The sequence below is a fragment of the Nelumbo lutea genome, chromosome 1, assembly GCF_056320005.1.
Source record: "Nelumbo lutea isolate HS-2025 chromosome 1, American lotus-T2T, whole genome shotgun sequence".
NCBI lineage: Eukaryota > Viridiplantae > Streptophyta > Magnoliopsida > Proteales > Nelumbonaceae > Nelumbo > Nelumbo lutea.
Window position 1 is genome coordinate 66,015,675 of NC_142684.1, and position 24,693 is coordinate 66,040,367.

Genomic DNA, 24,693 nt, shown 5'->3' on the forward strand with positions numbered 1-24,693 from the left:
CTATTCAATGCCATATTGAATGCCTCAAAAAATCAGAATTAGCTAGAAATTATGAATCACCAAAAAAAGGTAGTCCCCGAAAAGAGTTGATTTCAAGAATTGATTTTTGACTAATTTCCTAAAGCTCACCAAAATCGGCCAACCAAACAGAAAAATTAGCACCCAAAAAAATAGATTTATCCAAATTTATTCAAATTCTTAATGATCACCTTTTTTCTATCCATCCATCCATATATAATAAACAGTAATAGCAAGTCAGTCTAAAATCTCCCCAACCCATTATTCACTACAAGGCCTGGTTCGTTTTTTGATAAGTTATTTATCCAGGTAAATGCTATTACCTGGGTAAGTTTTTCTTGTGAAACACTTACCCAGGTAAGTGTATTTATTCATGTTCTTTTATTTTTCCGATAAATAAAACAATGATCATTTTAGACATAAAAATCTATTATTAAAAGAGATAATTTTCTCCGATAACGACCGCTGGTTTATCAAAATCAAATCCCTAATCTGGATAAGGTTGAGCCAAATAGCCCGAACACACACCAACCCGATCCGATCCAATAATAGCAATAATGGACCCTGATCTTTGCCACGTGGCAAGTTATAAGGCCCCAGACCGCAACCTTTATCTACCGCCTGTCGATTGTCGGACTCGAACCACCCGTCCACCGCGACGAAAAGAGCAAGAAGGAAAGCAAAACCCCCTTTACCTCTTTGGTGTAGAACAGAGGAAGAGGGAGTGCAAAACATCTTCCTTACTCGAATCGAAGAAGCCAGCGGAAGCCTCTGACAGAAGCCTTCGTCTCTCTCTGTCAAGTGGATTTTTTAGCAAGTCTTAAGGTAAGTCCTGGTTATTGTCTTCTTTTCTGATAGAATAGAATATTAGGGCTTTTGATTCATCGGTCTTTGTGCAAGAAAACCCTAATCATCTTCCTCTTTTTATTCTTCGCCTTGTCTCCTCGCATTTCCATCGTTACATTTGCATTTTCTCTTATTATTTCTCTTCTATTTCTGCCGCAAAATATAATCTTCTTCTGACCTTTTACTACACCAGGAACGCCTCAAATTTTCGTGCATGCTACATTTTAGCTTATTCTTTCTCTACTTGGTGCTTGACTTTAGCGCATAAATTAGAGAACGACAACTCGTCTACTCACATAAATTACATGATTCTGAAAATAGTTAAGCGCGGTTTTATAGTTTCTTGCTGTTATCTTTTGAAACCTCATTCTATTTTTCTTTTAATATCTGATATTTATTTCAAGTGACTATTGGAGATTAAAACAGCAAAAGTGTTGGACGGTTCTATTCGTTTTTTTATTTGAGTAATTGAGTTTGAATTGTTATTTTCTATTATCTGCAAATTCTTGTTGACAAAGTATGTTCTTTGGTGTTGTAGGGAGTAGCAAGGAATTATGACGACAGCAGCTCGCCCTACGTGGGCACCTGCAAAGGGTGGTCAAGAACAAGGTGGTACTCGAATTTTTGGCCCTTCACAGAAATACTCTTCCAGAGATCTTGCTTCTCACACAACTTTAAAGCCCAGGTAGAAATATTCGTTTTTTATTATTATTATCGTTATTAGGATCTAATAAATCGTCTATATGATGCAGAAATATTTTCAAAATTTGACCTAAAATCAGGATATTGGCAAATTATAATAGAAGAAAAGGATATGTATAAGACTGCATTCACAGTGCCCTTTGGTCACTACGAATGGAATGTAATGCCTTTTGGGCTAAAAAACGCCCCTTCTGAACTCCAGAGAATTATGAATGCAATATTCACACCCTATACTCAATTTATGATAGTATATATTGATGATGTATTAATCTACTCTTCTTCATTAAAAGTTCAAGATTTTGTGAGTGTTTGTGAATATTGTTTTATGAGCGTTTGTAAGAGATTGCCAATCTAAGGCATCTATTATTGTGCTGTGTGTTACTATACCTCTGTAAGTATCGTTAAGATTTAAAGTATTGATTTTGAAGCTTTCTTTGAATATTATCTATAACTTTCTTCAAAGTGTTTTATTGTCCTTTCAGTTTTCTGAGCGTTTGTAAGAGATTGCCAATCTAAGGCATCTATTATTGTGCTGTGTGTTACTATACCTCTATAAGTATCGTTAAGATTTAAAGTATTGATTTTAAGCTTTCTTTGAATATTATCTATAAATTTCTTCAAAGTGTTTTATTGTGCTTTACTTTCTGAAAAATCACTATTCATTCACTATTTATCTGCATATCTCACTATTCTCCGCCATGTTCATCACTATTCACTAGCATCCTACCCCAACTCCCTACTCCGTATCACTCTCACCCGTTTGGTATCAGAGCCATTAACCCTAATTTCTTTGTTCAAATTCAAAATTGTTCTTCTCTATTCTTTTCATTTCGATCCCTTTTACTCTTCATTACATCATTACCTGTCGCTACCTTGCCGGAACCTCTAGTTGCTAGTAGGTAACCTAGAACCTTTGGCTAGAACCCAAAGACTGTAGCTTCTTCGGAGATATCATTGGGCTAGAACCCTAGTCGAACAGTCTAGACACCTGCCAGTTTTACCAAGGCTAGAACCCTTGAGCCAAGGTCGAAGTCGTGTTGAAGGCCGAAGAGAGTGAAGGCCGTGAAAGTTGACTAACCGTATTTGGTAAAGTAAGAAGATAAGATGAAGAAGTTATTTAGGTCCTCCTCTAGTACCTCAGAAGACTCTGGTGAGTCTAGTAGTAGCACGTCCCTAACCAAGTCCATGTCTATAAAGAATATAGAAGTAGTAAATTATGATAATATAGAAAAATCCTTGCATAACTAGACCATCCCAAAGATTGCACCTTCAGAAATATACAAAATAGGAATATTTAGTTTAAAAACAGATCTAAGTGTTAGAACCGTAGAAAGAACCATTGCACTAGGAAACGAAGCAGAAAGCTTTTCCTTAGTTGACAAGAAGGTAATAGAAACCTGTAAAAAAAAGAGTGACTGTAATTTTATACACTTTGGCTTAATACAAGTCGCCATTAAACCATTAACCAGAATCGGGTTACAGACAACAGCATTAGCCTGTCTAACCGATTCAAGACATAATAAATTCAGTGACTCCTTATTAGGAGTAATCGAAGGTAGCCTCCACCAAGGGCCAATTTATTTTAATGCCTATCCAAATTTCTCGGTTTCGCTAACAGATTCGGGTATCCATGAAGCCTTAACTCTTAGGATTCAAACCCAAGGTTTCGACATGAAACCAGGATTTGAGAATATAGCACTAGTATACAGAGTATACTTACCCTCTTCTTGACCAACGCTAGGAATAATGTTACAATTCCTAGGCAGATCACTTGGAATGAAGTGAAGATGCCGAAAAGTTGGTCACTTGCTAAAGTAGAGCCTCCAAGTCCTATTGAATCTACTAAACTAGCCTCAATTATCAATGAACAAGATGGAACTATAGCACTCATGTTTAGAAGGGCTTCAACATCCTCGCGGTTGTCGTATGCCGAATCAATGGAAACTAGGTTCAGAAGAGACGCTGATTTAATGGAAGCCAGTTCCAGGAGATCGGTAGACTTGACTAGACCTCCTCCAAGAATTATTTACGCTACTTATGAGACGCCGACAACCAATAATTCACCATCGGACTACCTTTTAGCCCGAAGGGAAAACCCTCGACAAAATCCTATGAGCCTACAGAGGCAGATTTGAAATCAATATCTTAGAAACAGAGGAAGAATTCCAAATAGACAAAGACCTTGTTAGGTTAGATTTCAATTCACAACCCTTAAAGAGAAAATGGTTTTTCAAGAAATTCACCAAGAAAGAAAGGGATTGCATCAGGGAAACATAGTATAATGACATGATGCAAGTAAAAGAAAATATTCCTTTATGGGATTGGTTTGTGAAACAAAACCAATTCATACATCAACCATAGGGAAATTTGTGGAGTCAATACATCCACCTCTAGAAGCGGTAAAAATAGGGAAAGATGAGCTCATAGCCAGCCCTATAAAAAATTCAACAATAATAAAAGAATCTGAAAAAATAGAACCAAAACACTGTTTTCAAATAATAGAACCGAATAATCATACAAATATTTATTCAAATGTATTAGGCAAACAAACCAATAGAATAGAGTCTCTATTAAGTTCATTAGAAATCTCTAAATCTAAAACAATAATCAAAGAAAGACCAATGGCAATCATGCCAAGTCTTCTTGGGAATATGAAGATCAAAACAAATCCACTAGATCTATCGAAGGTAAGTTACCAAGAATTAACAGCCAAATTGATATCTCCCTCAATTTTGGAAAAAGGAGAAACTTCTAGATCAAATAAAACCAAGAAAGATGATTTATCGGATTCTAAATCAATAAACCTCTTAGGAGAGGATTCAAATGACAAATCCATAATATCAAATGAATCCATGAAAAATTTGGAAATAAACAAACTATCCTATCAAATTAAAAAGCCTTATTACCCTAGGCATACCCAGTGGATCTCTTATTTGAGGAGCCAACAAAACCTCAAGTTGGATATAATTGGAGCACGCTCTATGAATGGAACATTGATGGAAAATCTGAATATCAGATTCATGATATGATCGCACATATGACTATGTATGCTTGCGCCAGTAAATTAGCTGGTAATGATGAGAAGGTGATAGCCACTATTATCATTGAGTCCTTCATAGGACAATTGAAATGATGGTGGAATAATTACCTTACAGAAGGAGAAAGAGACTACATCCTTAATGCGGTAAAGAGAGATGAAGATGGAGAAAGAATCCTAATTCAAGGATCCCCAGTATCTGATGCCATCTGAAATCTTAGATGTAAAATCTCCCTTATCTGATGCGGTAAAGAGAGATTAAGGGAGCAATTGATAAATCTTAGATGTAAAACTCTATCTGATTTTAGATTGTACAAAGATGTATTTCTATCCAAAGTACATAGATTAATTAATTCTAGACAAGACTTCTAGAAAGAACAATTTATCTTAGGATTTCCGCCAGTGTTTGCGGAAAATGTTAGAAACTACCTCAGGCAAATAGGAGGTGGTAGGATCTTGTATTCTAATTATTCTTACGGATATCTAATCCAGATAGTAAATCAAATAGGATTAGAAGTATGCAGTGACATGAAATTAAAAAAGAAAAACTTAATTCTAAAAGAGAAATAGGAGACTTTTGTTACCAATTTGGAATGGCTCCGGAACCTTTGGCTCCACGAATGGTTCACAAGAAAATGAAAATAAATTTTTACAAAAAAGGAAAAGAAGCCCCATAAGAATCCTAAAAGACTTTCTAAAGTTAGGAAACCAGCACCCCCAACCTATTTTAAATGTGGAAAAACAGGTCATTATGCTAATAAATGTTTTAAAAATAAAACCACCACTAAAAAACTAAATGAGTTGGAAGAAGAAGGAAGTGAGACAGAGGTCTCAACAAGAGAATCCTCTACCTCTTCAGAAGAAGGTTGTACTAAGGAAATATGTACCTGCAAAAGCAAATCAGATACTTTGGAAGAAGAATCAGGAGAAGTCAACGTATTAACCCTAGATGAAGAATCTTTTTTAGAAATACTCAATGAAATTCCTAATGAGGAATTAAAGAAAAAATATTTAATAACAACCCTACAAAGTCAAACTGAAAAGGTCAATAAAGAAAAACCAAAACAGCTAATCGACGATAAGAACATAATCTCTTATAGAGAATTAATTAGAAGATCTCAATCAGAGGCCTCTTGACCTCCTACAGCTCAGGATTTGCGGGAAGAGGTTAATCTGCTAAAAAGAGAACTAAAAAACCTCAAATTAAGGGTTGATCAACTAGAAGCTGAAAAATTTTGGGAAAACCAATCAGATAAATCACCAGAACAGGTTTCTGCCGAGTTTGCAGGAAATGATGAAGAATTTATATACTCTATAGAGGAAGTTAGATACCAAAAATGGTACTCCAAGATCACCATTAGAATTAAAGATTTCAATCTCTCAGTAATAGCCTTAATAGACTCAGGCTCGGCCATTAATTGCATTAGAGAAGGAATTGTGCCTTCCAGATATTTTGAAAAGACAACCCAACAAGTTAATGTAGCGGATGGAAGGAAATTGGAGATAAAGTATAAAATCTCTATAGCCCATATCTGCAATTAAGGGACCTGTTAAAGTCTACTTTCCTTATGGTAAAAGACTTAAGGCAAGAGGTTATTTTGGGAACTCCATTCTTGTTATCCATCCTTCCTTGCCAAATTGACCCTAACGAAATCACAACCACAATAGGGGAAATTACGGTAACCTATAAGTTTTACCAAAAACCCAAAACCTCAACCATCAACACCCTCAAAGAAAATGCAAAAGGCAAAGTAAAGCTTATAGCAAAATTACAATCTGAAATAAAAGAAAAGTAGCTAATTAAGCAGCTTGAAGAACCTAAAATGAAATTAGAAGAACCTAAAATGAAATTAGAAATTGAAATTTTTCAAAAAAGAATAACACAGGAAATTTGTGTTGAAACACCCAACGCGTTCTGGCATGGGAAAAAGCATATGGTAGAACTACCGTATGAAGAGGATTTTAGAGAATCCAAAATCCCTACGAAAGCCAGACCAATCCAAATGAATAACAGATTATTAGAAATCTGTAAAAAGGAAATCCAAGATTTATTGAAAAAGGGTCTAATTAGACCAAGTAAATCCCCTTGGAGTTGTCCTGCGTTTTACGTAGAAAATGCAGCTGAAATAGAAAGAGGGGTACCGAGGCTTGTTATAAACTACAAACCTCTTAATAAAGCACTAAGATGGATTAGATGCCCCATTCCTAATAAGTAGGATCTAATAAATCGTCTATATGATGCAGAAATATTTTCAAAATTTGACCTAAAATTAGGATATTGGCAAATTATAATAAAAGAAAAGGATAGGTATAAGACTGCATTCACAGTGCCCTTTGGTCACTACGATTGGAATGTAATGCCTTTCGGGCTAAAAGACGCCCCTTTCTGAATTCTAAAGAATCATGAATGCAATATTCACACCCTATACTCAATTTATGATAGTATATATTGATGATGTATTAATCTACTCTTCTTCATTAAAAGCCCACTGGAAACACCTGAACATATTTCTTAGAGTGATGAAAGAAAACGGGTTGGTAGTTTCTGCTAAAAAAATGAAACTCTTTCAAACAGAGATAATTTCTAGGATTTCAGATATCTAAAGGAACAATAGCACCTATCCAGAGAGTAATAGATTTTGCTGACAAATTCCCTGACGAGATTAGAGATAAAACTAAGCTCAAGATTTTTAGGTAGTCTAAATTACGTAGTAGACTACTATAAAGAAATAACCCATGACCGACAATTGCTTGAGAAGAGACTGAAAAATAATCCTCCAGAATGGAGTGAGCAGTTTTCCCAAACAGTTAGGAAGATTAAACAAAGGGTAAAATATCTCCCCTGCCTTAACATCCCTCATCCAGGGTATCCTAAAATAGTGGAAACTGATGCCAGTGAGATAGGATACAGAGGAATCCTAAAACAAAGGAGAGACAGGAAGAATGAGATAATCCGGTTTGCCTCAAGAACCAGGAATAACACCCAGAAAAAATACTCCACTGTCAAAAAAGAAATGCTCAGTATCGTCCTCTGCGTCACTAAATTTCAAAGTGATTTGATAAACCAACATTTTACTCTTAAATTGATTGCAAATCCACCAAAGAAATTTTGGAAAAAGATGTAAAAAACCTAGTTTCAAAACAGATTTTTGCTAGATGGTAAGCTATTTTATCAGTATTTGATTTTGATATTAAAGATATTAAAGGATCTGATAATGCTTTGCCAGATTTCTTAAACAAGGAATTCTTACAAGGTTATCTAATTAAAGAAAGATGGCCGACAAAAGACTTCGTCTTCCCTTTAGTCCTAATTCCAGGCGATCAAAAAGGACTAATGAGTCCATTCCTAGGTCTAATTATGAGACCGGAGCAAGTTCAAGGACTAATCAGTCCCCAATAATGTCTCCCTTAATTAGGGAACCAACTCCTACTATGGAAGAGGCTAATTCTAGCCAATATCTACTTAATTCATCAGATTTTGTAACCACAATCTCAAGAGAAGAAGCCGCCTCTGTCTCCAACCATGTCAACCAAGAAGGAGCCCTTCATCATCTTGCCCTATCCATCTTAGACAGACATCATTTCACAGTATGCGATCAAAACAAAGATCAGAAATACTATGAAGAAATTCTCCTCCACACTGGGTTCGCCAGGATTCAGCATTATTTTCGGGACCCGAACAAGTTTGAAATAGCTTATACCTTATCTCCAGGTTCCTTGATTGCAGATATGGGTTATAGGGATTTTATACCTTATCTCCAGTTTCCTTCCATACACTACATGAACTTGTTGGGTTGTCTTTTCAAAATATCTAGAAGGCACAATTCCTTCTCTAATGCAATTAATGTCCGTGCGTGAGTCTATTAAGGCTATTATTGAGAGATTGAAATCTTGATTATTATTATTATTAATTTTTATTTTTTATTTTTTTATCAGCAAGAGACTTTTATTAATAACAGAGAAATATTGAATTACAATAGTTATAGGCTGCAGTAATGCATTAACCCAATCTGCAAACACATAAACAGTTACAGTTCTGCCTAGTACAAGGTAGATCTATTTGCCCCTTGTTTTGCTAGGGTATCCGCCAACCCATTTGCAGTCCTTTTCACCCAACCAAACTGAGAGTTGAACCTCCTTGCAATTATGTCAATTTCTCTGTAGATAAATTTGAGCTTCCAAGGTGCTAATGTGATGTTTTTAGCCCAAGAAATGACCAGTAGTGAGTCTCCTATTTCTAAATCTGTTGTTCCAATCTACTCAGCCATCTTTAAACCTTGAAGTAGAGCCAGAGATTCAACATGTATTGAGTCACTAATACCTATTGGTCCTGAGAAGAGTGCCACAACTTTACCTAGATGATTTCTAACCACACTCCCTATACCTGCCTTTCCCGGGTTACCAAAGGAACTCCCATCAAAGTTTAGTTTTAACTTGTTCAATGCAGGTGACTTCCACTCTGCTCTCACAACTTCTTTGGGTACATCTGTTTGTGCTACTTCAGTCCAGCTTCTTAGAATCTCATTCGTGGAGAAGTTTTTGAATAGTTCCATGGTCATCACCCAATGTGCAGTTTTGATTTTTATGGCTTCAACGACTTCCTCCTTTGATTTACTTTTTTCAAAGAAGAGTCTTTGGTTTCTTTCCTCCCATATAGTCCATACCATGCCTTCCATAAGCACTTTCCTCTTTTCTTTTGTTGCCTTAGGAAAGAGGGGCTGAATAGACTTACCACATCCTGTGGGGGAGCCCGTTTGCATCCAAAGAGAGAACAAGCACTTTCACAAGTACAAGAAACAAAAGAGCAAGATAAGAGTAAGTGGGGTAGGGTTTCACCACAATCCTTACAAAGGACACACACATGAGGAGAGAGGCATTTGTTTGTCCTTCCTTTTTGTACCACATCACAAGTGTTTACCTTCCCTAGGAACACTTCCCAACATAAGGCTTGTAGTTTAGGAGGAATCGGTTTACACCAGATTTCTCACTGGGAAGTTCATCCCCAAAGGATCAGAGCAAGTGAGCAAACCAAAGAAAGAGGCACAAGAAAATAAACCATCAGGAGTTGGGGACTAGACTCTACTATCAATTGTAGTTTGGTCTAAATAGACCTTCTCAAGGGTTGAGAGCAAAAGCAATAGGGACTCACATTCATTTTCCCTCAGCCCCCTTCTAAAGCCAAAGTCTCAAGAGATATCCAAGTATGAAAGTATGCCTACCCTAGCAACAAGTTTGTTTTTAAGGTTTGATAAGGAGTAGAGGTCTGGGAATTTAACCTTAAAAGGCAAATCTTCTACCCAAAGGTCTTCCCAGAATAAAACTTTATTGCCACGCCCAACATCAAAACGGATAAATTGAAGAGAGGTTGGTAGTACCTCAAAGATTGCCTTCCAAGGGGAATTTGGAGCTGCATTGGAAGTTAGTTTTGCATCCCAGTTGTTTTTTGCTTCACCATAAATGCTCTTAATGACCTTGTGCCACAACCTATCTTCTTCACAAGGGAGTCTCCACAACCATTCCCCTAGGAGGGCCTTATTTTTCTATAAGATGTTCCCAATTCCTAGGCCACCTTGCTCCTTAGGTTTACAGACTTGCTCTCACTTCACTAAATGATCACTTTCCCACAAAAAATCCTTCATTATCTTCTCCAACTTCCTTGCTATTTTCACTGGGACCTTAAAGGTGAAGAGGAAATAGGTGGGTAGGTTTGCTAGGGTGGATTTTATCAAGGTGATTCTTCCCCCAAGGAAATATAATTTCTCTTCCACATTGCCAACTTCTTTGTGAATCTCTCTAAAACTAGCTTCCAAAAGCTTTCAGCTTCCGGGTTTCCCCCCAAGGGCATACGTAGGTATTCTAAAGGCCAGCTTTTCACTTCACGGCCTAACAAATTTGCCATGGCTTGGATGTCCCCCTCCCCTATGTTTATTCCAGCTACACAGAAAATGACTGTGTAGATTCATTACAACTCTCACAGAAAATGACTGCATCATCTACAAATTGCAAGTGAGGCACCACCACTTCTGAACTACCAATTCTCCAACCTTTAAACTGATTTTCTTGGTCAACCTTGATGATTTGTCTACTTGGAACCTCAACCACAAAGGTAAATAAAAATGGGGATAAGGGATCACCCTATCTTAGTCCTCTTTTAGCCAAGAAGTCATTTTCTACTCCATTTAAAAGGATAGAGAAATGTGCCGAGCTAATACATCCTTTGATCCACAGTTACCTAAATCCATCTCCATCTTTGATGCATCATTTGTCTCCCTTCTACAAAAGCTCCTTCGTTTTGAGAAATAACAAAGGGCAAGACTATCTTCAACCAGCCAACCAAAACTATAGCAATGATCTTATACATGCTACCAGCAAGACTTATCGGTCTATAATCCTTAGGGGTTTTGGCCTCTTTCTTTTTTGGCACTAGAGCAATAAAGGTTGCATTTGCTCCTGGAGAGAATTTCCCTTTTTGATAGAACTCAACAAAGACATCTAGTAAATCATCTTTCAAGATTTCCCAACAATCTTGATAGAAAGCTATTGAAAAACCGTTCAGCTCTGGAGCTTTAGATCTATCCATCAAGAAAATTGCTTCATAGACCTCCTCTACACTGAAGGCTCTTTCTAAGAGGGTAGCTTCGGATTCTGGCACTCTATCCCATTGTAATTCTCCCAATTCCAAATTGCTTTCAACAGAGGAGCCAAGGATTGACTTGAAATGATCCACAAAGCACCTTTCAATTTCCTCCTTTGAGTTTACTACTCCCTCCCTGCACCTCTATACTAGAGATTTGGTTTTTCCTTCTTCTCCTGTTTGCTAGGGAGTGGAAAAAGCTGGTGTTTCCATCCCCCTCCAGAAGCCATTTACACCTTGATTTTTGTCTCCAAGAAATTTCTTCCTTCCTCAAGATCTCCTCTAGTTGCACTTTTAAGTTCCATCTTTCAATTCTATTCTCTGGCCCGCACTCTTTACGTGCTTCCTTTTGGTCCAATTTCTCTATTTTCCTAGATAATTTCTCCTTTATGACCTTGAGTTTTCCAAATTCCTTTTTGTTCCTCCTTGACCTTTTCCTGAAATCTTTTCAACTTCTTGGAGAATCTCACCACTCTCTATCTAGCCCTTATTCCACCTTCTGACCACCAATCTTTTATCTTTTGCATAAAGTTTGGAACTTCCAATCACATATTCTCAAATCTAAAGGGTGTAGGGCCTCCAATAAAGTTTTCTTGGTAGAGACTTAGGGGCAGAGGTCCGATGCTACTCTAGGAAGGGCTTTCAGTGTTAAGTTCCTCCACAACTCCTCCCAATCTTCAATCTTCAAAAAAAATTATTGCCTTTTTTGTTGTTTCTTTTTAATTTATGTTACTTTTTATTATTTACCATTTGTTACTATTATACATTTTTTGGGGATACCCTATCAACTTCTTCTAATCAAAGTAATCAGAGAAGTTAAAATAGCTAGATATAATGAGAGGGTCGTAGAATAGGATGGATTAGTAATACCATGCTTGTAAGATTTAATTATTCTTTTTTCTTGAATTGTCGTTGATCAGTATTCTGCGTAAATCCTTCCTTCCCCCTTTCCCAAAAATTTTTAGATTTATGTGTGCATAATTGTGCTTGTTGCATACATGTAAAGATATTCATATGTACATGATATTCGTGTGTGTGTGTGTGTGTGTGTGTGTGTGGTGTTTTCCCAAATTGTTGTTAGCATTGATGCCCAAAGCTGTGAGTAGATAGATAGTTGCATCATAGTTTTTTTTTTTTTTTTTTTTTTTTTGAGTAATAAAACAGTCATTCATTAAAAAGAATTCAGATCCATGCAAACCTTTCTGGACAGCTGCATGGGCCACTCTATTTGGTGAACACTTCACAAAAGAAAGAAAAGGATACATTTGAAGAGCTTGCTAAACTTAGGCAGTCTTGAACTACTGAGAATATTTCAGTTGGGTAATCAATGCCCTTTTTCTGGAGCCAGCCAACCAGTGACTTATTGTCATTCTCAATTACTAAGTTCTTCAGTAGCAAGCAGCAAACCTTCTAGGACTGCTAAAGCCTCCACTTGAAGCACCGAGAGTCTGAGACAGCCTTAGATCTACCGCACTTTGAAGCCACAAAACACCCTTCATGATCCCTAACTACCAATCCAAAAGCTGCCGTATTCTCATTCAAAAAAAGCTCCATCAACGTTAATTTCCTTCCATTCGGGGGGGGGGGGGGAGACCAAAAAACTGTATAGTCAGCCTCTCTTTCAAAAGGGGGCTGTATTTGTGATGATGTAGCTGCAATCATCTGAAGCTCTTGGAGTTGAGTCTGCACCCTGTCAACAACCACCTTTGGATTAGGCACTGTTCCATTGAAAATTATATCATTATGATGTACCCAAATATTCCAAATTAGCAGAGCTGTAGTTGTCTTTAGTTCCTCCTGTCTTTTAGTTTATTACACAAAAGGAACCAACTCAAAAGCCAGTTCTTAAAGGTGGATGCAGAAGGGAGTGAGTGAACCCTCAACCCCAAAGGACTTCCAAACCAACAAGCTTTGGCCAATTCACAATCACAAAGGGAATGCAGTACCGTTTCTTCCCTCCTTGAACAGACAGGACAGATGGGATCAGGAAGGATCGTTTTCTCACTAGGTATGCTTTGACAGCCACAGCATTGATGCTACTGTGCCAAAGGAAGTATTTTATTTTTGGGGCCATTTTCAGGTTCCAAATAGATGCCCAGAGAAGTTTATAAGTTTGTTACAACTGTGTTGATTGCAAGTGGGTTTTGCTAGGCTTTTGGCTACAAAATATGCTGACTTTACTGAGAAAACTCATTTTTTGTCAAAAACTCAAGTTAGTCTTTCTTCCCAGTCAGTGAGAGGGGGTCTAATCTCAAGGATTCTTTTAGCCACTGGGGTAATAAAATTGTTTGTTATTAAGTCAGCATTCCACTCTTTTCTATTAGGAAGGAACAAATCTCTGACTCTGAATAAATTTGAATTACAAGGCTTTGGGCCCATAATTCGAAAACTTGGAATTCCTGGGATCCAAGGATCCTCCCATATTGCTATGTTTCTTCCTGTTCCTAAAGACCAGCACACACCCCTTCCTTAATAATTTTCCTACCCACTAGTATACTTCTCCATCCCCACGAACCTGATTCAGGGAGTTTATCATTCAAGAAGGATCTATCTTTTATATACCCGGCCCTTATCACATTAGCCCACAAACTGTCCTCTCCATTACCTAGCCTCCAAGTTAGCTTAGCCAGTAAAGCCTCATTGAAACAATTTGGATCCCTGAACCCCAGACCACCAGCAAGTTTGTCTGGACTGAGGTTGCTCCAACTAATCCAGTTTACCCCTTTTTTCTCCTTACCTTTTCCCCACCAGAAATCCCTCTGAGATTTCTTTAATTTCTCACACACCCCTAAAGGCAACCTAAAGCAAGACATGCTAAAAGCATTTAGAACAGCCTTGATCATCACCTCCTTTCCAGCTTTTCTCAACCAATTGTTCTTCCAGCTTGAGGCTTTCTTCTATGATCTCATAGTTAAGAATTCAAATATTCTAGATTTGGATTTACTAATATAGGATGGAAGCCCCAGATAAAAGGAGGGCTTCTCTGCTCTCTTGATATGCATACTCTTAGCCAGTAGCTTTTGAATCTTACAATGAACATTTTTGCTAAAAGTTGCTTCAGATTTATTCAAATTCACCTGTTGACCTGAAGCCTGCTCATAAGTTCTAATTGCCTCCATAATTCTTTGTTAATGGCTGGTTTTTGTAACATCTGCTAATAGGAAAGAAGGACAAGATACCCAAGAAGAACTGAAGAAGAGGAACCTCCGGGAGGAGCTAGAAGAGCATGAAAGAAAGCATTTTTCTTCAAAGGACAAGTCTTATATTGGTATTTGAAAATTCAAACGCCACATCCTTTGTGTTATTCTTTATAATGCTAATATTGTTTTCTCTAATTCCATTGAGTTGTTCACTTCTAGTTATATTTTAATTTTGCTCAATTTTTCCAGAATTTATTTCTATTTTAATCTTTGACCATATTTCGCAGAGAACAGAGATCGAAGAAAAGGAAGCCAGCTTCTCTTGGAAGGTTTTTTTTTTTTTCTGTTATTTCGTTTGTTAAATAAACCTTTGTATAGGTTTTTTAACCAACTTGACTAATTACAGTACACAATTGTGCAGGTACAAAGCGGGATACTGAAGACCGCATTGTTCCTCGCAATGTGGATGCTGATGATTCTGATGGTGATGTTAAAAGTGATGATGGAAGGTGGGGTTTTGTTTTCCTTTTACATTAAACAAATATTTCTCACAGAAACAGATAAAACTAACATCAATTAATAAATGCTTGCCACACGTTTGCTCCATTTATTGATTTCTGATGTATCTTTTATTTTTTGGAAAAGACTAACTATGATTGTTTGCAGTAAACATCAACGCAATCACCCTTTAATGCTATAATTTTCACATGCACTTTTTTTCAGGGTTTTAAAATCTTTGGTAAATTTTCTTTTCTTATAATATTTGTTGAAATGATATGTATTGTGTTGCTAGTGATGATGATGACGATGATGAGGATGACACAGAAGCTCTTCTGGCTGAGCTTGAAAGAATAAAGAAGGAGAGAGCTGAAGAGAAGCTTAGGATGGTTAGTTTTCTTGACCTCAGGGATTACCCATCCTGGTTTGCCTTTCTATAAGCTTGTCATATTTTGTTCCCTATGAATTTAACCTAAGTCTTTTGACAATTCTCAGTGAAGGATGGGCCGGTGGGGTGCTCTATTGGTTTTTGAGCACAGCATACATTCTTGAGTATGCCCCATTGGATAAATACCTATATTTGATACATGGATCTGAATCTTGTGTATACATTATAAGTTCTCTTCAAAATATATTATGATGTCATAAACAAACTAAAACTATTACCAGAAAAATAAATGAACTAAAACTGTGATGCCCGTCTTCCTCAGGAACGACTAAAACAAGAAGAGGAGCTGAAAGCTAAAGAGGCAGAATTGATTCGAGGAAATCCTCTACTTAATGCAACTTCCTTCAATGTCAAAAGAAGGTGGGATGATGATGTGGTGTTTAAGAACCAGACTCGTGGAGAAACCAAGACGCCTAAGCGTTTCATCAATGACACCATCAGAAATGACTTTCATCGGAAATTCTTGCAGAAATACATGAAGTAGTTCCATAATCAAGTTAAGAGACGGAGATTGTAAACTCTAGATTTTGAACTTGAGACGATCTTTTCGTAACAAAAGCATTGTACTTGATGTTGAAAAGTTGGAAACTGCTGCTTATTGTACTCTGCAAGATTAAATGTTATTACGATTAACCATGTTCAGTTTCTTGTGCACAGTGGATATTGCTGTAAACGGTAACATTGAAAAATGAAAAACTGGGAGGAATAGGTTTTGTCGACCAGGCCCAATCCACCCTACCCTACCAAATTTTCCTTCCAATCTGTCCATATTTTTGCCTAAAAACCCCAACTACTGAATTGATCCTTTAGATTTGAGAAATAAACCTTCAAATCTGTTCATAATTTCAGTGCTCTGGATATTTCTTCCTAAGGATCTACATAGAAAACCCCTTTATAAGAACAGACATTGTTTCCTACCCAACCGTGTAGAGTGCCAAGTGGATCATCTGTTATTGCAGATTTCCAAGCTTGAAGGTCTGTGTAAGCGTTGTTTGGCCTGGAATTTGAAGACCCAAATGGGGTGCGAGGGTTGATTCCTCCACCAACCCAAACAGTTCCATCCCCGAACCCACTGCTACCTCCGCCAATACTGACACCACCATTGGGGATAAAAGCAGTTTTTTGCTGGAATGATTTGGAGTTCTTGTTTTCAAGGCATACGGCTAGTGTTGAAACAATGAAGAAAAAAAATGGTGGGTTATGAAATCTGAATCCATGTTTCTTCTTGATTGATAGATGCGCAATCAACAGAAAAACAGCATAAGATCTAATTTAACAAAGGGGTCGTTTGATAAGTCTTTTTTGGAAGCTCTAACAGTCAAAAAACAATGTGAGTTTTTACATTAAGATCTTAATAGCTTGAAAATCGTTTGGTTAAGGCACATCTGTTTGTACGTCTTTTCATGCAAAGACAAATTAAAAAAAAATGCAAAAATCTCCATTTTGAGCTTTTCAAAAATAGTCCAAAATGGGCATTTTGTGTCTTTTCAAGGTTGCGGCTTTCGGTGGCTAGATCCTTTCCCAACCAAGCAGGAAAAGACCAAAACATGAAAAAACATGCCAAATGGGGCCTTAATACTATAACCAACACATGCACAAACATGGAGGGCATGTTTGGTCAACATGTAAACCCCACATTACGAATCATAATCCAAGTTCTGCAAGGAGCAAGACCTTTCTTTAGAGATAAGCAACCAATCACAGCCTACAGCTGCATAGGGAATTTATCAATTTATTGTTCATGGGTCGGGCTGCTTTCACCTATTATCAACATAATATATTGAGGCCTGAGCCCGCCCTCATAAAACCCTGAAGCTCAAGCCCAAGCCCAAAGCTCGAGGATGATGCTATCGGAGAGAGAAAGAGCTAGAGTTATTTGTGGTTGTCGGAGTGCCATTGTAGATGCTATCGGAGCTGTTGCGAGGGAGAAACCTGGAGTTGTTTGCGGTTGCCAGAATGCTATTGTAGATGTTGTCGAGGATGATGCGAGGGATAAACCTAGAATTGTGTGGTTGTCGAATTGTCACTGTAGATGTTGTCGAAGTTGTTGTGGAATGGGGATTAGGGACGTCGCCTATGGTCTGAATATATAGAGATCAGGGAGAATCAAAGAGACAGAGAATGAGACCTCACCGCTCACTAGTTGCCAATCGCCAAAGAGATGATCCAATAGGTTCCGCTGATGCTGATATGGAAGAGAAGAAACTTTCAAGTTCTTGCAGGTTTGAATAGGTTGAGAGAGGGAGAAGGAGAAGAATTAGGGTTAGGAAATAATATGTATATTATTATATTTTTGATAATATATATTATTAATTATTATATATATATATATATATATATATATATATATATAATATTGTTGGGCCAGGATTTTATGTGAAATCCCATGTTCGGCCCGAAATTGAGTCAGGCTTAGATAATAAGGCTTGGGCCCATGGGCCTAATAATGTTGTCCAAGCCTGACTGCAGTTGGGCCAGGCCATTAGGCTACCCGGCCCATGAACAAGTCTAATTCCAATAGATAAGTTTTGAAAATATAGGGAGCAATTTATACATGATGTCTTTATTTCCCCATAATTTTCATTTTTAAGCATTAAGGTCATGCTTGGTTCAACTCTCATTCTTATCCAAGATGAAATTCTATAATGAACAACGATGCATAAAATAAGTAGAATGAAAAAATATTGCTATGAATCAAACATTTTTTTTCCTAAAAAATGATTTTTTTTTCAAATTGACAAGTGCCCTTAGTTTCTCATTTTCATTCTTAAAAATAATTGTGTTGGCGGTCATAAACCGTCAGCCTAGGTCTCCAGAATTATAGATGTTTACTAGTGGATGGCCAGTAGTCAATGCCCGTTGGCATAAGTTTCCAAGGCAGTCCGCTAATAAACATTTATGGTGGTAGTTTTATAAACCTAGGCTGGTGGTTTATGTCCACTGGTATAGAATCTCTTTAACAAATGAAAATGAAAAAGATAGGAAAGATAGGACATGCTTATTTTTCATGTTACAAGCTGTCTCAAATTTTGTGCTATGCGTTGATTTTTCATTCTAAAGAGAATGAGACCCATGGCAAAAAATTTTGTAACCAAATACCTTATGTTATTAATTCTTATTCATTCTTGCCTAGAATGAACAAGAATTAAAAAAAAATGAGGCCCAAAGTGAACCAAACATGGCCTTAGACATTACAAATCCCCCAATAAAAGACATATATAGCGTGCGAAAGCACAACCTTCTTTGTTGGGATTGTGAACAAAGACCATTAGAACTCCGCTAGGGAGTCCTTCGTTTTACCCTTCAATTTCTCATCACCAGACCAGACGAATCCTCTATTGGCACTCCAAAACTAATCAATCCTCATTTTTCCAGTAACCCAAACACCATGTGAATCAAACATATATCATCAATCGAGTACCTGCATACCTATGTGAATGTGAGCCTTCACGTGCAAAGGATCTTCCCTGTAGTTGTTAATGATGAAATCCCTATGCTTCTTGTATATCTTGGGTGTTTTCAAGATAGAGCTACCATCAAAGAACTCTTTCAGCGCCAGTTTCTCTCTAGGTGAATCAGGTTGAATAGCTTAGGATGGTGTAAAACATGGTTTTCAAAAGCGGACTGGACCGGAAAATTGGAAATTGGTCAGGTGATCAATTTTGGTTTTCTCCAAAATTGGAAATTTGTCCAAAACTGCTGATTTTGATCAGTAAACCGTTGACTTGGGTGGTTAATCGTTTGAACGGTTTTGACCGTTTTTTTATTTTTATTTTTTGTCAGAACAGGCCAAATGTTTGAACGATCGTTTGACCCAATAACCAGACCCCTGACCAGTTCGGTCTCCGGGTTGTTTTTAAAAACCACAGTGTAAAGTTCCTAGTTTATTGCTTTGGTTCGTTGGCCAGAAAAGACAGAACTGTCTCATGCAAATACTTTAAATTTAGTTAAACTGTAAATATAATAGATAAAACAGGTTAAATATTTAATCAAATATAGGCTAAGCTTTAAGGGAGGAAAGTTCAAGTGAGACCCGCTTGTATATTATTTTCAACATTTATTAATTATACATTAAGTAGTTTTATTTTATTCAATGAGACCCACTTGCAATTTATCAATTTCTAGAGTTGAATAGCGTCATGTTAGCATTTCCTATTATAGTCTTCATTATTTAACGGATTGTGAATGTCGTCACTTCACTAATATTGTGTGCTTTGGAACTAACAATGGCCTTTTTTAAGTTTGAGGTCTAAATTAACCCCTCCGACTGTACAACCACAAAAGTGGCCTTTTTACAAAGTACAGGAGTTGTTAGAGCCAAAAATCCCTACAAAATGTATTATAATTAGCTTCAATGACTAGTGATATAGGGATTGAAAACTTGGAATCCACTATTAGATGCGAGAGACAATTTGGGTAACAAGCTTATACATATCTTTAATATCAATGTTTTAATATGCAACTTTGGATAGTAAGAGACTAGTGTTAGTATGGGATAACATTCAGGGTACTCTCATTGTTTTCTTTCTCTTACCAGCATGTACCTCCATGGGTTCCTATCTAAATGATGATAGGTTCACTTAGTGAGCCACATGCTAAATGTATATTTGTTCAATTAAAAATCACTTGAGATTTCATTAAACTACTTAAATATATCTTTTGGATTCTAAAACTAATTAAATGGCACCATTTACATATAACATCATGTGTTTGTAAATTTTATTATATTGAAAATTTCATATTAGTACCTTGTACTTTAGGGGTAGTGTCAAGTTAGTACCCGAACTTTAAATCATGTCATTGTAGTACCTAAACTTTTAAAAATTGTCAATTTAGTCCCTATCGTTAACAGTTTGTGAGTGATCTTATCACGTGATGACATGCGCAACATAAAATTTTTGAAAATATGAAAACTACCCTTGAAAATAAAACATTGTTCATTGTTTTGTACCTTAAGACTGAACCATAATAGACATTGAGCCACAATCGGATTGACTTGATAAGAGAACAAAGGATATGAATTGATGAGTTTGAACCCATGAACACCAATGTGCATAAGGTCGGACCCATCAACACTTAGACCCATGAAAACGTCTTTGTTGAAGTGAACCAGAGTAGACATAGCAAGAGACAATTGCTCTCGAATCTGCTTTGAACACTTGGAGTCATAGAGAACACATTCAAGCTAGCTTCGAGAAAACCTTCAATTTAAGTAGCGAGCCCTGTAAATCTCTATTGAACACTTGGTCATTGGAGATTGTCGATGAGGGTTTTGAGGTTGGAGAAATCCTGTATCTCATTCTCGATGGAGCCAACAATCCAAGAGATTTCATGGTTGGAGACTCGGTGGTAGAGGAAAGACCGAAGACTATAATCTTGTGGTCATTGGAGATTGTCGACAAGGGTTTTGAGGTTGGAGAAATGAGAGGAGAGCCTTCACAGATTTGGATCATTAGATAGGATGTTATCGGCATCGGCTTCAAGCTCTAGTAGAGATTTAATGGCAAATGCATATTTTCCCAAACTCAACCTCTTCTTAAGATTATTTAAAGCTTGTTTTAGGGTTTCTAACTGGTGGTAGAGTGGCCATAGGCCCTCGTTTAATCCTCAACATGTTGGAATATCCAATGGCCATGTGACAAGCCACATGTTGATGGTTGATGATTGTTTTATGGTTATCTCCATGCAACACTCTCACACACAATCATTCATTTTAAATAATTACCTATTTATTTATTTTCTATAAAAACAAATTTATTTGATTGTTTATTTGAAAGCATTTCATGCATGGAGATACCGATGTTGTTGGATTATTTGGGTCCATATTCCAGCTCTTATTGGGTCAATGGATATCCATTTGACCCAGTGTAGACTGGATGACCAAGTGGATAGATCCTTGGTCAACATGAGACACTTGTCTCAAATCTGATGGAGCATGAATTCTAATGTTAAGGAACACTTAACATTGGAGAAGCAACAATATAAGGGATCACTCCCAAGTGATTCAAAAACATGACATAAGTTCTTTACTGAGAAAGGAAAAATATCCTCTTAGCCTCAACTCTGATCGGATTAAGCAGTTATCTCTTACACCTTGTTTGAGAGGTTGGTGTCTCGGATCCTATACTGCGCAGTTGCTATTATTCTCTTTGCATGCAGGTTTGACACATAAAGATCTCAGTTGTTCGCCTCTGCATGTACTTGGAGCATCAATGGTATCAGAGCCCAGCATTGACTGGCATAGTGTTTAAAGCATAGTCGCGCCACACCGAATCTTACCTCATCTTTTAAGATTCAGAAAAGGAGAGGAGAGAGAAAACAAACCCACTTCGAGGGTTTCCTCTCATCTCTACATCTCTGCCTCTCTGCTCGTCTCTCCCATCTGCGCACCCTCCACTACAAGAAGAACCCTGTGACATTCAAAAGCTGTTTGAAATCGATGTTAGCCTCAGTTTCCAACATTCCTGCAACCTCCAAAGCACCTATTCGAATTTTTTTGAACGAATATAGGATCCAATGACTTTCTTTTGTGGCGGCAGACTCTTATTCCAAGTTTTCTCAAACAAATATGTTGCTCGATGAACTCGAAACCTTCAGATTTTCAGATCTTCAGAACTTTATAGAGCAGCGATGACCTCTCTCTCTCCCATCGGTGGAAGGATTACGAGTAAGAGCTCCCCTCATCCATCATTGTCCGCCGAGTAAGTGCTCAGATCTGAAGTTTGAGGCAAGAAGCCCTAAATAAATTTAGGGCTTTTTACTGTTTTTGACCAGTGAGCTGAAACCAAGCATTTCAAATCGGGATATTTCTAATCGGGCTCCAAGCCACATAGAAGCATCATTGCCGAATGCATGATCTGCTCCTGAACTAATAGGAGCAGTGGGAGTTGGGCAGATTAAATCTGATAACTGACCACTTGAGCTGCATATTAGCAATTTTTTTTTGCGTATACAGCTAAGTGCTCTCTCTTCATTTATTTTTTTGGGCCTCCGAACTTGAATGACAGTCTCGTAAAATACAATCAACTGATATTGCACTTGCTTTATTTATTTCTAGAATACTATTGCAATTTTTTTAATCATGTCTGCTACTGCCTTATCCCAAGAACTCAGTAAAACTGAGAAACTGAATGGCACCAATTTTGCTCTCTGGAAATGTAGGATTAAAAGGATACTTGATGAAGAAAATGTTGATTATGTTTTAGATAAATTTATTCCTGCTAAACCTACTGATGATGATTCTTTGACTATAATTCGTGAATATCAAAAATGGGAAAGGGATAATAGGAAGGCAAGAAATTGTTTATTAACTTTTGTGGAGCTTGACATAGAAGTTGTGTTTGAAGAATACAATAATGCTAAAGAAATGTTTGAAGCCATTAAAGAACATATGGAAAAATAACCGAAACCTATGTTCAATTGTTAATTGAAAAATATTATGGCTATGAAATGAGAAAAGAGGATTTTGTAGTAGATCATGTTAGTAAAATGAATGTGATTTCCAAAGAGTTGGCAGCCACTGGGAATCATATTCCTGAGAAAGCTCAGGTCTCCACCATTCTTAATAGCCTCCCATCTTCTTGGAATTCTGGAGTAACAACTTTAAACCTATCTAAAAGAGAAGTTAGCATACAAAACTTACCCACCTTGTTAGGGTTAGAGGCTGAGAGGAAGAGGAAGAAATCCCAACCTTCATCCTTAATGGTTACTCCCACACCAACCGAAACTTCCCAAATGGCTGAAAAGCCTAAGGGCAAGTTTTTCAAAAATACTAATGGGAAAAAATTTAACAAGAAATGTAAATTCTCAAAAGGATTCAAGAAGACTAAGGGTAAACATTGCTTTAATTGCAAAAAACAATGCTATACAAATTATAATTGCCCTGAATGCAAGAAGAATAAATCAAATAATGAAAAAGGAAAAACTGAAAAGAAAGACATAGTCTGTGTGGTCTCTGAATCCTACTTTACTGATTCTGTTTTTTCTGACTGGTGCATAGATTTTGGCTCCTCTAAGCATATTTGCAAAACTAAAGAGATGTTCTTGGAATTGAAGGAAATGAAGATAGGAGAACACAAAATTTTTATGGGAAACAACACCTATGTTGATGTACTTGAAACCAAAAAAGTGAAGATCCCCATAAATGAGAACACAAATTTAATCCTTAATAATGTATTGTATGCACCAAATTTTAGGAGAAATTTGTTGTCTGCACCTCTATTAGATGATAAGGGTTTTGATGTACGTTTCAGGGGGAAAAATTAACCATAAGAAAACATGGTAGAGTTTTAATGTTTGGGAATAAGTCTGATGGATTGTATCGTTTGACTATCAATAAAGTTGATGCTCTTTCTAATTATGATTATGCTTATCATGTGAATGAAAATGCATATATATGGCACATGAGACTTTGTCACATAAACAAAGATAAAATGATGAGAATGAGCACCAATTGCTTAATTCCAAAAATATAAATGAATTTCAATTATTGTGAACCATGCCTAAGTGGAAAAATGACTAGGCCCCCTTTTAAGAAAGGAAAAAATCAGAAAAATTATTGACTATAATACACTCTGATGTTTGTGGCCCTTTGAACGTAAAAACACGTAGGGGTATGGAATATTTTGTAACTTTTATAGATGATTTCTCCAGATTTGGTTTTGTGTATCTGATTAAAAGAAAATTAAAAGTCTTAGAGAAATTTAAAGAATATAAAACACTTGTAAAAAACTAATTTGGTAGAAAAATAAAAACTCTTAGGAGTGATAGAGGTGGAGAATATATCTCTAACCTATTTAGTGACTTTTGTACACAAAATGGAATCATACACCAATTAACCATGTCCTTCACACCACAACAGAATGGAGTGGCTAAACAGAGAAATAGGACTTTGTTGGATATGGTGAGATCAATGTTATCTCACTCAAGTCTAGAAACACACTTTTGGGGAGAGGCTTTAGGTATTGTTGTGTATATCCTAAATAAGATTCCAACTAAAGTTAATAGCTTAACACCCCATGAAATGTGGACTGGTAGAAAACCAGACCTGACTAACATCAAAATTTGGGGGGCTAGTGCCTATGTAAGAGTGCCAAATCAGCAAAGAAGCAAGTTAGATAACAAGAGTCTAAGGTGTACCCTTATAGGGTATAGTGATAATAGCAAAGGGTATAGTTATCTGATGGAACAGTTGAATTAATAAAAAGCAAGGATGTTTTTCTAGAAGATCAAATTGAGGATAATAAATATTTACCTAGCTTATTTGAATTAAATAAAGAAATTATAGAAGTCGAGACTGCACCTAATAGACAAGCTTCACCTAATAATGACACCTTAGGTAGAATTCAAAGAGAAGGATTCCCTTCATCAA

The 24,693-nt window shown here is 36.8% G+C and overlaps 1 protein-coding gene across 1 annotated transcript; it reads left to right on the forward strand.

Annotated features, from left to right (window-relative positions):
- Window positions 1-637: 637 nt before the first annotated feature.
- On the forward strand, window positions 638-15,965 carry LOC148875008 (uncharacterized). The gene is made up of 7 exons (XM_088964001.1): window positions 638-843; window positions 1,403-1,549; window positions 14,399-14,505; window positions 14,665-14,706; window positions 14,799-14,886; window positions 15,171-15,264; window positions 15,586-15,965. Exons 2-7 carry the CDS (start codon window positions 1,419-1,421, stop codon window positions 15,805-15,807), a joined length of 684 nt encoding a protein of 227 aa, XP_088820127.1. The 5' UTR covers window positions 638-843; window positions 1,403-1,418; the 3' UTR covers window positions 15,808-15,965.
- Window positions 15,966-24,693: the final 8,728 nt, after the last annotated feature.

What these genes read in the sequence shown, in the direction of transcription:
- LOC148875008 (XM_088964001.1), top strand. Translation starts at nt 1,419, where the DNA reads ATGACGACAGCAGCTCGCCCTACGTGGGCACCTGCAAAGGGTGGTCAA. An exon ending in AAAGGACAAGTCTTATATTG is followed by an intron (nt 14,506 to 14,664) that starts GTATTTGAAAAT and finishes CATATTTCGCAG; the next exon opens with AGAACAGAGATCGAAGAAAA. An exon ending in CTGAAGAGAAGCTTAGGATG is followed by an intron (nt 15,265 to 15,585) that starts GTTAGTTTTCTT and finishes CGTCTTCCTCAG; the next exon opens with GAACGACTAAAACAAGAAGA.